The 15,202-nt window shown below is 39.4% G+C and overlaps 1 protein-coding gene across 4 annotated transcripts in view; it reads left to right on the forward strand.

The window, feature by feature from the left end:
- LOC121512653 (LIM domain containing preferred translocation partner in lipoma) overlaps positions 1-15,202 on the forward strand; it is a 340,478-nt gene that overhangs the window by 178,644 nt on the left and 146,632 nt on the right. For all 4 annotated transcript variants that reach the window (XM_041792030.1, XM_041792029.1, XM_041792032.1 and 1 more), the window contains one exon: positions 7,298-7,888. In XM_041792030.1, coding sequence (XP_041647964.1) covers positions 7,298-7,888 — 591 coding nt within the window. The remainder of the gene's footprint in view (positions 1-7,297; positions 7,889-15,202) is intronic.

The raw sequence follows: 15,202 nt of genomic DNA on the forward strand, positions 1-15,202 counted from the left end.
GGTTGACAGAAACGTAGCCTCTGCCTGTCAAGCTATCTGTCAATTAAATGAGATGCGCCAATCAGTCCGGAGTGAGGTTTTTCCTAAATATAATCAAAACCATTGTGGTACAAAAAAATCACCCCCCGTACAGTGAGAGCACAATAAGACACTAGCTAATGAGACACGTTTTTTTTTTTTTAACCAGGCTGTAAACCAGTTTCTTTCCAGTGTTAAAACTGGCTGTTTCACATGTGTTCAGATGGGACTTCTGGTGTTCCTGCTGCCAGCCTCAAGTGGACACTCGGGGTATTGCAGTTTTTTGCACTTCCGCATTGGCTTCATTTGTCAGGACCAGAGGTTGCCGCTTAGGCTTTCCAGATGAAGCGGAAGTGACAGTGACTCCCCTTGCCAGAAAGTGACAGAGTCCCTCAGCACTGCTGCCTCAGAGTGATCTTTTGAGGTGGAGGAATTTTCCCCTCCAGAGTCCCCTAAAGCAGGCTGTAGAGTGGTGGCGCACCGTGGTGGTCCTGAGCAGTACCTGTTTGCACCGGACACTCCAGTACCAGCGTTACTAAAACCAGAAGCTCTCTGAGCCAAAGCGGTGCAGGTGCAGGAGAGGATGGGAGTGGTCTCTGAATGGTAAAGTCAGTTAGAGGCGGTAACATTCTACCTTTATAAAGAGTTTATTATAGAGTTTGTGACGTAGAAACCGTCCGATGGTGGGTTTCTACATCACATAAGCCCCGCCTTCTCAGAAAAGATTTTTCAAAGCAGATGTCCATTTTAGCTAGTTAAAAGTTGTAAAATGCAGATTTTTATCAGTTTGATTGACGTGTTTTATCATAGTTCAATCAGATACCTCAGTTTACAGATGAAAAACAATAGTTGAAGTGTTCATTACTTCTTTAATGTCAGTTTTTTCGTGTAAATACCCTGTAGTGTTTGGATGGACTGATGCTAATATGACATACATTTACAAAAATACACAAGAAATACTAAATTTTAGGGTGTAGGCAAAACATTTATGCAATTAAGGACACTTTGTTACTTTTTTAATACCATGAAATTATTAAACACTAAAATATATGTTATTTTTGTGTTTGATTGTATCAAAAGTACAAACTTCTTAGAGGAAAAACATCAGATTTGACAGTCATGATTTCAACCCAAAGCAGTTGCAAGAAGAGAATGAAAGAGAGAGAGAGAGATTGCACAACGGGCAATCAAAATAGAGCCAGTGCTACTCTGTGTCTGATTACAGTGGGTCTTCTGTGACTCTTTCTAAAGTGTACATTGGAAAAATATCTTAATTAAGCAGTTCTGGTGTCCAGGAGATATTTTTGTTGCTGTGACACTGATACAGATGTCAGTACCATTTAGTTTTTAATAGTATTGTATCAAATTTTAAAATTCTGGTATTGTGACAACTCGTGAAAAGGTGGCCAAAGTGCTGCTTGAAAACAGATTTCGAAAACAACAAAAAATAGAAAAAACACTTTTTTATATAACGTTTCACAGAACAGGGTCCCAAGTGCTTCACAATAATAAGAATAGAATAACAACAAATCACAGCGGTTACTGCAAACTGTGTGGCTGAGAACAACCGCAGACTTGGACTTTAGCATTGGTTGATGATCTCGCTGGGCAAGGTTGGAGGGCACTCATGTTATTCAAGCATGCAGATGAAAGTTAGAGTCTTTGGTCCTTGGTCTTCTGGTCTTAATACTTGTGAGGCCTAGACTCTGTGACTTCTCTTTGGTGCATTTTTGGGTATCGTGGGCAAAACCATTTGTTAACAAACTCCCCACATACTGAGTGCCCAGGCCCTAACAGCTGGACCAGACATTGGGGGAAGCCGCCTTGGAGGAGAGGTTCAGCTGGGAAGATACCTGAAGAGATAGGGTATGGGCCTGGCACAGGTCTGGATGACGGCCATCGACAGGCCAGAGCAGTACAGGACCGAGGTTGACACGGCAAAGTGCTGGACCAGCATATGCTCCAATACCTGACCTGACAAAAGAATCAAAGCACAGAAAAAAATGCAAATGTATTAATCGGTGTTTAGATATTCAAAAGCCAATCTGAACCTGATGTGTCTTAGAGACAAATTTGTCCCAAGAAAAATGAAATAGAAAGGACCAATAGGGAAGGAAAAGGTTAAAGAGCCTATTTTTCATCACTAAACATGCTTTGGTAATTGAACTTAGAACCAGTGTCAGAGAGCAGTTGTGCTCCATCACAGGTAAGTTGCTTTAAATATGACCACTGAAGAAAGATGCACAGTGATGGCACTAAAAGCAGTGCCTTAATAACAAATCTCAGCATCTCGCTTCCTGATACCGTCTCAGGCTGCTCATTAACATTAAGAGGTCAAACAGGAGCAGCTGCGTGTACTGCAGCTTAGTTAGAGTGAAAATCCCCTCTGTTACACAGACATTTTGGTTCAGATTGTTCGCATTTGATTAGTTTCATCTTCCCAAAAAAAGGCTGAATCCATTCTCTTTATGTAATTTGTGGAAAATGTACCATGACAGTGTAATTATTTAGAGGGGGCCAATTTGCATTTCCCCTGCTCTGCTAGCTAAATGCTACTGTAGGTTCTAAGGCCTTAAAGATAAATTAATAATCTAGAGTATTTAAAACCCATGAAACATTTAAATTAAGTAATTTCACTTCCTAAAGGGCATGGTGGAGACTTCTCCATACATATGCAGACAGACACACTTTTTAAATAAACATCGGCACTAATCACTGAGACAGAAATCAGACTAGAGCAAAAAATATCTGCTGGAGCTTTTAATGGTTCCTCAAGGGCTCCCCTCTGACTCAGATTAGATAGGATTTAGACAAAGTTGATGCATGCACCTCTTTTACTAAAACTTGGAATTCTTTTTTATCCAACTACATTATATGGATCAGTGAGCAAATTTCAGTGTGTACTTTTTCACTGATCGAATTACACCATGTGTTTTTTGTTGGAATTGAAGCAAAGATCACAAAGATGAGTAGCAGGAAAAGCAGCTATTTGGGGCATTTGTGCGCAGCAGCTTTGATCAACTTTTAAAGAAAATCGATTGGAATTGTTGCTCTGCCCCAATTTAGAAGACTTCTCATCAAACTGAGTTACAAAGGGTCTAAAGTCTACAAGTGTTCATTTTTGTTCCTTTAGTGCTGCAAATTTAGTAATTGACTCTGATTCTTGGCCTCAGGCAGTAACCTAATAAGGCCATCCAAGGTTAATGATAGACCCTTTTTAGACTGGCTGAACGTCTGACACCGATATGTAGTGGTAGTGAAAAACAATTATTACTTACATGAGACACACTCGGGGCAGAAGCCTCTGACATATGAATGAGAGGATGTTATTCTCTGTGTTAAACAATGCTAAATGTGTCTTAGTTTGGCCTGTGCATCAAATAAAACAGTTGTTCAGATGCTGTTATCCCCCAGCAGTGTTTTTGTGTTGCTGCTCTGCAGTCGTCTCTTCCCAGGAACACCATCACTACAAATCTCAGTGATTTAACATCCTTCCCGTCCAAACAGCCGCAGTCAGCACAAGTGTCATGTGCCATTGCCAATCTGCTGTCATGGCGTCCTCTGCCAAACAATTTATAGCTTCCCCGCCTGCTTTATTAGCCATAGATTATGGCTGCTCGTGGACAGCGTAGAGCCTCTGCTGTCGAGGTAGCCTGGTAATTGACTCTGGGGAGGCAGGCTGGATAATCATTTGAGCGTAAAGCACAGTGTCAGTAAATAGCTGTTGAATACATCTGATCCATTTCTACCATTCAGCAGGATTTAATTGATCAAAGTTTTCAGTTTTTCTTGATACTGTGACTTGCTAATTGTAATGCTTTTAGCCATGCCTATGCATTTCTGTCCCTACTGCTCATTCTGTTACATTATTTTACACACATACACGGCCTCAGTAGAGCCATATGTGATCTACTTTGGATGGTTGATAAGTTTTGATTTCAAATAGGATTTTGGCTTCAAAAAGCTCATGCAGGATGTGCTGCATTCAGCTGAATTGATTACTGTCTCCCAGCTGATCACAGCCAATCACAGCCAATCATAGCGCACTCTTTCAATGAGGCGGTTTATTTGAATATGACATCCTTTTCACTGATCCCTGCTTCATCAATGCTAATCACACCACATTGCTTCTTCCAAGCTTCACCTCCACCACCCCAGCCACCTCCTTTCTAGCCTAAAGCTTTTGTTGTACCCCCATATTCACTTTTATGTTACTAAGGAGTGGAATGCCTATAACTGTATCGTTCTACTTGGTGGTTTAAAGCAAAAATCCCCCAGGGGAATGAAAAACATGCTGTTTAGCTAACCAAGGGAGCCACCTTGCAAGACAGTTAAATCTCTAAGAGGAATGTTCCTAACTAAACTAATATTATCAAAACAAGATCATAAAAATTACACAATTGCAATGCATCATGCTGTGTTTTAACCTTGCAAAGCAGATGGATTTGCTTCAGCATGAGTTTGTGAGAGTTACAGGGGGGGAGGGTGAAGGAGAGGGTTAATTGTTGTGTGAGTGGTTGTAAACAATGGCTGCTGGTGGAGTGATACCCTCGGATGTAGCCACAGCGGCAGTTTTTTCAGAACTGGACAACAGTTCTTTTTCAAAACAAGGGCAGAGAGCAACACTGAAAGTTTTTCATGATGAAAAAAATTTTTTTTTCTCCTGTTCTGGTCTGTTTTGGCATGGGTTTGCATACTTTACCATTTGGGGTATGAATCCAATGGCTGCTGCTGCAGTAGGTGAAAGTTCTGACCTAGCTGTAGGAAAGCGGCAGTTTAATTGTAACTGGTCCACATTCCTTTTTAAACAAGCAAAGAGGCACACTGAAGGCTTGTCTTGGCAGTGAAGATGTTTTTTCATGTCTCCGAACTGACTTTGGCATCAATTTTACACACCAATGAGCTCCACCATTAACAGTCTGTGGTACTGGTAGCCTGTCAGCTGAAGAAAAGTGCATGAGCTCAATATCATTCTAACTTGTTGCTCTGATTGGCCTGTCATGTGCCCCTCTGACTAAAACAGCTCTCACTGTAATTTAAGTGAGGAGTATGGGGAGCAGCTGCTGTACTTCAGTTAGTTTAAAAGCAAGAAAGCAAGAGCGTTAACAAAAAATGGGAAGAACTTCAGTCATGAAGAACCACTCTGGTTTGGAGAAGTTGGAACTGAAACGATGTGAAGTAACTTGCAGAATTTGTCACATTGTTTTGGTTGCTTCTCAAGGCAACAAGATTTATTTTACGGGAACAAAATCCTTTCCCCATCTTTTAAAGCAGTCCCTTGTGAATTCAATAAAATGACTATGCTATGGTTTGGTTCCAAATAATATGTCCAATTATGATATGGCTAAAGCCATATCTATAAAAGGCGAGAAAGCAGCTCATCTCATGTCACAGTGGGCTTAGATTCCATGAAGACAGTTAGAGTTCATGTTTTCAGATAAAGACAGACAAAAAACAAAGAACTGAAAAATCTTTTCAAATTTGTTGGTTGGTTGAAACTGCACTGGTTTTTATGATATGTCCTCTTCAATCTTTGTAAATTCACACAGGTACTATTGTTGTCAAATCAAGTGTTAAATTATAGTGATATCAGTGTCATTCAAAATGATCATGAATACTACTGGAATACTCGAGCAGCCCTAAGTTTACATGCCAGTTTTAAGATTTGAATGAATTGTCTTCAAGCTAATGGTCTTCCTTAAGGGATTTCACTTTTGCAGGAAAAAATGAAATATCATGAGGAAATCGTAAGACTTTATATGGAGCTTTGGCCTGCTTATCTTATCTCAATCATTTGGGTTTTGGTGGTCATGAAATCTACTACAATCTGACAGAAGTCTTTATTTTCTTGTCTGAGCATTCTGGTACAAATGTTCTGATGAGTTTTATTGTAACTTTTTGTTCAGTATCAAGCAATTCAATAGGTAAGTAAGCTCTCTCAACCATCAAACTGAAAGCACTACACTGTGTTAACAGTAAAGACAGAGAAGATTCTAGGGAGGTGTTAGCCACTGGCACATAAGATGGCAACTGTAGCAGTAAAATATGTCCTGTAGAATTGAAAAATACTCAACGGGCTCAAAATTGTGATCCTAGTAACCGTCTTTGCAATACAATATTCATCTTACTGTGTAACTTATACGTCCAGATGTGGGAATTTGTTAGATTTAAGTATTTTAATTATCCTTTTATGCTATTTCAATGTCCTTGAATTGTTATTGAGCCTCTTGGTTTACAAAACCCTATTTTGCTGTAGATGGGACGTTCAAATACAAATAAAATCAGAATAAATGTATTTGCAAATCCTTTTGAAACCTATATTCAAATAAATACAGTACAATGACAAGATAATATTTAAAGTGATTAACTTCATTGTTTAATACCCACACTTTCTGAATTTGATGGCTGTAATATGCTTCAAAAAAGTTGGGACAGGGGACAGAAAAGACTAAAAGTTGTTGAATGCTCACAAAGCACCTAAAATATTCCACTGGTAAGAAAGTCCATTGGCAACAGTTGTACCATGACTGGGTATAAAAGAAACACTCCTGAAAGACTCTCTCATTCACTATCAAACATGGCGACTTTTTCAAAGACTGCAAGGGCAAATAGTCCAACAGTTTTTGAACAACTTCCCTCAACAGAACGTTACAAGGAATTTAGAGATTTCAACATCTGCCGTCCATAATATCAACAAAAGATTCAGAGAATCTGGAGAATCTCTGCATGTAAGCGGGAAGGCTGAAATTGAATGCCCATGACCTTTGATTCCTCAGGTGACAATAAATTAAAAACTAACCTCATTCTAATCTGGACATTACAACGTGGTCCTGGAAACATGTCAGAAAACCAGTTAACACAGTACACTACTGCATCTTAAAATGGAAGTTGAGACTTACCATGCAAAGTGAAAGCTATATAACATGCAATGTAACACAGTCGTAAACACACACCTCTCCCAGCTTTTTTGGAAGGGGTTGCAGGATGTCTGTATATTCAGAAATACACTAAAGTTGATCAGTTTAAACATGAAATATGTTGTCTTTGTGCTGAATTTATTTTTTTTTCAAATCACTTTGTTCTGTTTTTATTCACATTTAAACACTGTCCCATCTTTTTTGGTTTTCGGGTTTATTTTTGGTATTAGGGTTTGTTGTTTTTACCTTGTGCTTGATTTTGCATTTTCAACTTTTGTTCTGATTTGGCTCAGCTGATTTTTTTGTCTATTTTTTTTTTTTTTTTTTTTTGGCTGAATCCAACTCTTCTGCTTTTTTTTTAGAACTCTGGATCCACAGCAGCCTCCACCCCCAGCGCTCCAGTGACTGGCTACAAGCGTATGGTCATTCCAACCCAGCCACCTTTGACTGCCACCAAAAAATCTATGCCCAAACCTCAGGCTCCCGGGGGAGTCTCGTCCATCCCACCATCTTCTGCTAGCCCTGTAGCCAAGCCTCAGAGCCACACGGCTCCTCAGCCTGTCCCAGCCTCCTATGCTACAGCCTCAACCCCGAGCCAGCCCACCTTTAATGTCCAGGTGAGGTCAGCCCAGCCTGGTCCCCAGCACCAAGCCCCACCTGGGCAACAATTTGGCCAGCAGCCCATTCGCAGTCCTGCACAGGTGCAGTACATGCCGGCCCAGCCTAAAGGTCCTGACTTTGCCTATGGACCTCCACAGCCAGGCTTCTCTCCGATGGCTCAGGGTGGGTATCAGGAGCAGCACCATCCAGGAGCAGCTCAAGTCGGCGGGTCAAGGAGACCTGATCCAGTGCCTGTCCAAGCATACCAACCACCAGGCCCCAAGAAGACCTACATTACAGATGTTCCACCAAGCTTGGCCCCATACACACCTGGACCCACCATACCACCAAAGGTAGGAACGTTTTCATCATATAAACCCGAGTCATTCAAGGTTGGAAAACCTATTAATAATGTAATAGAAACAATCCAGCCAATTTTTCATCCACCCTGCCATACTTCTACCATTTTTTACATTCTGCCAACCTTCCTACTTTGGATGGGGCATGGGCAGAGCAAACTGGCCCATCCATTTCCCGAGCTTTGTCTCTCTGGTCCCTGTGGAGACTACTGACGTGATCCCAGGTCAGCTGGGATCTCTAATCCCTCCAGTGAGTTCTAGGTCTGCCCTGGGTCTTCCTCCTGTTAGATATCCCTGGAATACCTCCGCAGGGAAGAGACTGTGAGGTTTCCTGATTGGATGCTTGAACTAACTCCACTCACTCATGCCAAAAAAAGAGAAAAATCCTTCCTCAAACCTCTTTGGGGTGATAAAGCTCCTGTGTCTCAAGACTGAGTTTGACTCAGAGTGAAGTAAAACCTTTTTTATTCAATGCTTGTTCCTTTTAGTAGCTTCTCAAATTCCTTTACAATGATTAAGATATTAAAATTGTAGAATTAAGAATCAAATAAATACATTTGTTTGACTGAAATAGCTTAAACCTTAAGTCGTTAGAAGCCAACCTCAAGTTTGTCATCATAAACAAAATTCTAAGGTTTCACCCTTGGCAATGGACCTCCCATCAGCAGCATCATGGGAGATCTGTGTTTGAACTATTTCATTGATTTTAGGATCAGCATGTCCATCTTCATATATTGAAAACATTATAATATATTTATTTCTTTATGCTAAAATTTCAATGGCCTGTTAAATATAGGATTTACTGACAAACTTGTATACTGTTTGGACTTGGTTTATACAAGTTTTTGGATGGAGAGATTTTGAAATCGCTTTGAGAAATGACATCATTCGAACAAAAATACCAAAGAATGCACTGGTGGGCCATTTCTGTCCTTAAGTTGAAAGGGTTAAGCTCGTTCATGTGGGTCAGCGACCTACGACCAGCAGTCACAGCTTCAGGTGAAGTGCTGAATGTTTTCTCTTGAGCAGAATGATGCTGTCTGTGTGGTGTTTGGCTCACTCATTCCTCATCAGGTGATTTAATTTAAGGTATTTTTTTTAGTTATGCTACAAAAAGAAATGATGAACTATTTGGAGTGTTTGGTTTCTCCAGGAATGGAAGTGTGTGCTCCAGTATGTGTGTTTCCTCTATGTTTTTGTGCACATGACATCAGTAAGAATAGATTTTCAGCATCAAATGGTAATGCAGTAGGGATCTGGTTGCCATCTTTCATTGAAAGCTCAGTACAAACAGTTGTTTTAACCTTTATGAATTTTTGAAACATCTTCTCTGTGGGGGGTTTACACCATCTGATTCCATTTGTCTCATAAATCAGACCTTATATTCATGTATATGTATGCACATAGTGTGCATTTTATATCAAAGGAGAAAAAGCTTTATTTTAATAGTTACTGTAACGATACACTGTCTTTTTAATTGTCTGAGAAAGAAGCAATATAGGCCACTGGTTCAGCTCAGCAGGGAGAGCAGGCCTCCATGCACTGGTCGTAGCATCCGAGGCCAATTCCAGCGCTGTTTGTTGTCCCACCCTCTCTCTTCCTGTATATCCTGTCTCTCGTCAGCTGTCTTTACAAAATAAAGGAAAAAAAAACTCCCAAAACAAATCGTATCAGTGCAAAAGTTGAAATTATTGGCGTTCTTTTACAGTCCTTAGCAGATGTCTTATTACAACACAGCTTCAACTTTAAATTTCCTCATCCTGAAATCAAAACAAAGGGACAATAGTATAAGAAATGGACTAAAAAATGTGTTCATCTGTTTAAGTTTAGATCTTAAGCATGTCTGGTTATCTCAGTCAGCTGACAGCCTGCAGAAGTAGCTCAATGTGACCTCCAAGTTCAAGGACCATTTTACAAGCTTGCTACTTTAGTCTATGAAGGTTACAGGTTATGTCAAAGAAGCCCTGCCTTCTCACCAGTAGCTTATTGACTGTGCACTGTTACCTCAATGTGTGAAAGCCCATCTTGGATGCTTGGAATTTATGGTACCATTAACGGGACGATTTAAGACATGACTTCAAACTGCCAAAACTGCTGGTTGTCCTCAGCTCCAGCATAAGGATTTTTAGACCAAGACAAACAGATGAATAGTCTATTATCATATGCACGCATGTATGTCACAGTCATATTCATACTGCAAGAAGAAAGAGATTCAGGAGACATGTGATAGCCAGTGGTAGTAGCTTGATTTTCTTGTTGAATATTACTGATTTACCCTTGGTTTTTAACTTTGTAAGGAGAACACTTGTCTGGAAAATTACAAATAAATTTGATTAAGCTAAGCTCTTTTTAAACTAATGTTCAGTCTTTCTTTTATTCGTTCAACTTTAGTTATAATCCAGAGATCACTGAGATACAGCCTATTTCAATGACATTGAGTCATTACAGAATCAATTAAAAGTCAGAAATCATTAAAAGAGCCAAAACACAGATGATAGGCCATTAAAATCACCAGACTGGAGGATTTCTAAAAAGATAACAAAATCATGAGTATTTAGAAACAAGAGTGTTATATAAGGGCTAGAATGTGCTAAATAATGAAGTAAGCATGTTACGTTAAAAATCAAATATGCGTGTAACGTGCTGTGCAATGTTTAAAAGATTGATAGGCATAGCTTATTCTTAATCGTATTGTGGTTACAGCATTAATCATTCTAGATCTGCACAATAAATCACCATTTAAAGTCCCTGTAGAGTCATGAAAAAATCTTTATCTTAGGTTTGTTGTATGACAGGCCACTGTGTTATGAACCACCAGGCCAAATTTCAGTGATGAAAAACATTTCTAAGTTTATAGAATTAAGCTTCAAAATCATAAAAAATGAGGTAGTAAAATCTGCTCTAGGATGGTGTAGGTGTGTCAGTAGAATGAGCTGAAGCCTCGCCCACTCTTGAGAAAAACGATCCTCTCAAATGAAAAGAAAAACGCTTCTGATCTTTCTGATCAGAGACAGAGTCAGAGACAGAAGTTGGGGATTAAATTTTCTGTTTTCTGGTACAAACACCTTTGTTATGATACTTTTAATGACCCATGGCCACCATGGCTGATAGATTTAGGCAGTTTTCCTTACAATGAACAAATACACAGCATGTGACTGTTAACTTTCAATGAAGGCAGACACATCAGCTACTAACAGACTGAACTGAGGTGAACTGCTGGGTGATTTTATATCATTGTAGCGTTAGGGGGGGCAGGGTAAATCCCCATCATCAGACTAGTGATGTTATGGGCCCCTTTATTTGCTCTGCTCAAATGAAACCAAGCCAGGAACATGGCAATATTAGGCAGGAAAGAACCTAGTTTGGTTTGAAATCAAACATTGGTTTTATTTTTAGGCCAGCCATAGCTCAGCCCTAAATTGCACGCCAGTGTTAATTTTGTCGACTAAAATTGATTTAACTATTCATCGACAGCCTTTTTTCCATGACAAAAACTAGACTAACAAAAATAGATCTTTGATGACTAAAACTGACTAAAAGTAGTTTAGTTTTCTTCAAGAAAAAGACCAAAACCAGACTAAAATGTAGTGTAGTTTTAGTTGGACATTCAAAATCCATGATATTTCTACACGGTGTAAATCTGTCAAAAAACAATGCAGCTGTATCTCTTCTGCCTCTCAGCTGTAGAAAGCAGGGACCCCAGGTTTGGCAGAGTGCAGCCATGATTTAGTACCAGATTTAGGCAAGAGAATAAATGCTTGGACTAAAAGTAAAGACTACAATGTGAGGACTTTTTATAGACTAACACTAGACTAAAATGTTTATGAGTTTTCGTCGACTAAAACTGAAATGACTAGAAATGACTAAAATGAGACCAAAACCTTAAAGACATTTCATCTAAAGACTATGACTAAAATTAAAAATAGCTGCTGAAATAAACACTGCTGCATGCATAAGAATGAAAAACTGACACATACATTAGACACATATATGCATAAAAAATGTAAGACAAAGCCTCGCATTTAATCTTGGAAAGAGTGATCTGAGATGATAAGGCCTGGCCACATGCCTTGAAAAACATCAGAGGATGTTGGCTCCAGTTTTAGACCTTTTTATAGAAGTGAACATGACTGAGGAGAAGAACAAGAAAACACAGTCTTGTCTTAGCAGAGTGTAGTCAATGCCACAGAGACAGCTATTCTAATCTTAATATATCCAGCAGTCGACAATCTCTGGAAAGTGAAAGGCCCTTGAGTTTTCCTTAATTCAAGGATTTTATGCTGGTTCAAAATACAAACTGGGCCTCTCAGCCTCTGGGAATAGCTCATCAAGGACTGTACTTTACTAAATACAAATTAGGTTCAACGTAGCAGAGAGTATCTCAAAAATAAGTCTAATTATATTTGTTCTGAACAAAAGTCTACATATTGCTTGAAAAGCCGGCTTTGGTCCCAGTTTGATGCATTATTAAAAAACAAAAGGTGGCGTTTAATAGATTTGTGAGCTTCTCTTTGATTTCAGATAAAAGCAAATCACTAATTTTACAGAGATAGCATGTACGCTGTATATATTTGTCTTCTTTCCCAAGGATATACTGTAGCAGGATAATGGGCTCTGTGCCCGCCTCCCTCCCTCCTTCCTCCATGTGCTTTATTTGTCTGTTTTGAATCATATCGGTGAACTTAATGCTCCATATGAACACATTCAGCAACATGATGTGTGCTAAATGACTCTGTGGTGTCACATCATGTTTGACCCAGCCCTCCATTAAAGCGTTTGTATCCAAACCTTAGCTTTAATCTGAATTTTGTTTGTTTATGTCGAGTACAGCAGATATTTAAATCCAAAATAAACTAGAGGCACTATTAAAGCAAGATTAGACTGAAAGCAGATTCTCTGCCTTTATGATCATCAGTCCGCTTGACCCCATGTCGTGACATGTTCATAACCTTCTACAAATGGCAGTAAATCGCCTCAAAAGAAGTGTGTTCTTCCCTTTAATATGCTGGATAAATACACCAAAACATCGTCAATTAAAGGGACTATTTACATGTTTGTCATGATTATCAAACATTATCTCCACGCACTAAGAGTTCATGGATATTTTATGTAATACCCGGGTCTCAGTAGGGGGTCCGTGACTTTGATTGAGGACTTTATTCCAGAGATCATGAGGGTATTCATAGAAGGTCAGTTTCATTAGAAGTCTAAGATGAACTCCTTGGATGAAACTCTGTGATCTAGACTTCCTCCGATTAACTTGCCTGCTCTGCTGGCTGCTTCACCCTCAGTCAACCCCGGCTGCCACCCAGCACCCAATCCCCCCAGTGTGCTCTTCTCACACGTTACGTGAAGGTGTAAGAACAGCTTTTGCACATCAACAGGCTCCAAGGACGCTTAATTACCCAAATCCACCACCGTTTGATCTCCATTGTAGTCCGAAAAATTAACAGATTTCATGGCTGCCGGTTAACATCCCAATTTCCACGAGTCTCTGCGTCTTTCCCGAAATTGGAGGAAAGCTAAGCTGGATGATGACTTGTGTTATTGCTGAGCTTGAGTGACGTTTGACAGGGGAGGATTATTTTGAACCGCTCGATCCCTGCAGCCAGTTAAAGCCCCCTCGAAGGTCAATGATGGTTTCAACTGTCACACATGTTAAAATATCTGACATTTCTCTGCCTTCTGGTCCCAGCCACTTTGCCTTTTGACCTGCATGACAACATTTACATATGGTGCCATCATGACATGTCCAAAAGATGGTTTTTATAGCTGATTGGCAGGAGCCTTCATTAATCTCTCAAAATATGTCTGGAAAAGTCAAACCACCAATAGGAAGTCATGAAAACTTACTGAAGTAAACAATTCAGAGTGAGAAAGGCAGTACTTGAGAAATATCTTTGGCAGTACATGAACAAAATATCTATGCTGTTTTTAAGCCTTTTTTTAGTTTTGCTAACATATTGAACTAGAATGCAAAATCAACAGGAGGGACGGCTGATCAAATATTTAAATTTCTTAACCATTAATCCCTTGACAAAGGTGCTAAAATCAACAGTTTATATGTTAATAATTACCTGAAGTACATGTTAATGCTTACTGATATTATTAAATAACAACAGAAAATTCAGACTTTGACAGTGTTAACAGATTTGCTTTGAAGAACCTTTAGTTTATAGAAGTTATTTGAAATATCACCACCATCCCACACTCTAGCACTTATCTGGACGTGCATAACTTTATGTGAGGCCAGCAGAATTTCACAATAAACGCACTTCTTGCAGATATGGGCATTGTTGCTCACTGTTTAATAAACTCTTTTAACTACAGGAGGCGGTATGCTCTGATTCAGCTTGTCAGAAGTCCATCTTATCATATATGGCAGGGTTCGGATCGCTCCTCTTTCTCAGGTAAACATACTGTGGATACACGTTCACTTTTGCACCAGCAACATAAACTCAAGTCAGTGGCTTAGTGTTGCTGCATGGTGGCAGGGGTTGCTCCATTCAGGCAGAGAAAAAATAATAATGATTTGTATAGACATGACAATTATTCTACATACCACATTGTGTGCATAAAACAAAATTAAGCATTAGTTCATGCAAGAGACAAAAGTCATACACCAATTAGCTGATTGACAGCTGATTTAATAATTGTCAATCAGTTCTTGCAGCCAGTCCCAGCTCATTTTCACAAATACAGCAGCCCAGTCAAATATGACGTCCCTCCCACTGATCCCTGCTTCATCTGTGCCGATCACATTGTGCTGCTGCTGCCTTTTTTTACACCTTCATATTCACTTTTTTGCTACCAGGGAGTACATTGCTGCCAAATATAATTTCATTTTACTGATATGCATTGTCATAAATGTATGTATTCATATGGGTGTTTCTAGGAATTCACTCCCTGTAGAGTCAGAGCAGGCTGAGCAAAGCCTTCATCACCAAGTAAGACCATATTTCTTAAATAAACATGGTTAAAAAAAGTAAAGACATTTAGATTATTTGTCTTGGCAGCAAATCTATAATGTTGGAACACCTGTTTATTCCCCTTTTAAATGGTGCTACATCTGTAAGGAGCAATCAGAGCTCAGAGCTAATCAGAGCGGTTTCTCCCTCTGCTCCTCACTTAAAATAGAATAAGAGCTATTTTGATGTGATGTGTAAAGGAATTGAGGGTGCATTCCATTTACCACACAATATGAAACCACAGTAATCGTTTCAGTTTCAATCATCTTGTTTTCGTGATTGTGGAAAGTCAAAATCATTACTGAAATTGAAATTTGATCATTTTAACATCATTCACAGA

Source organism: Cheilinus undulatus, linkage group 7 (assembly GCF_018320785.1).
Source record: "Cheilinus undulatus linkage group 7, ASM1832078v1, whole genome shotgun sequence".
Lineage (NCBI taxonomy): Eukaryota > Metazoa > Chordata > Actinopteri > Labriformes > Labridae > Cheilinus > Cheilinus undulatus.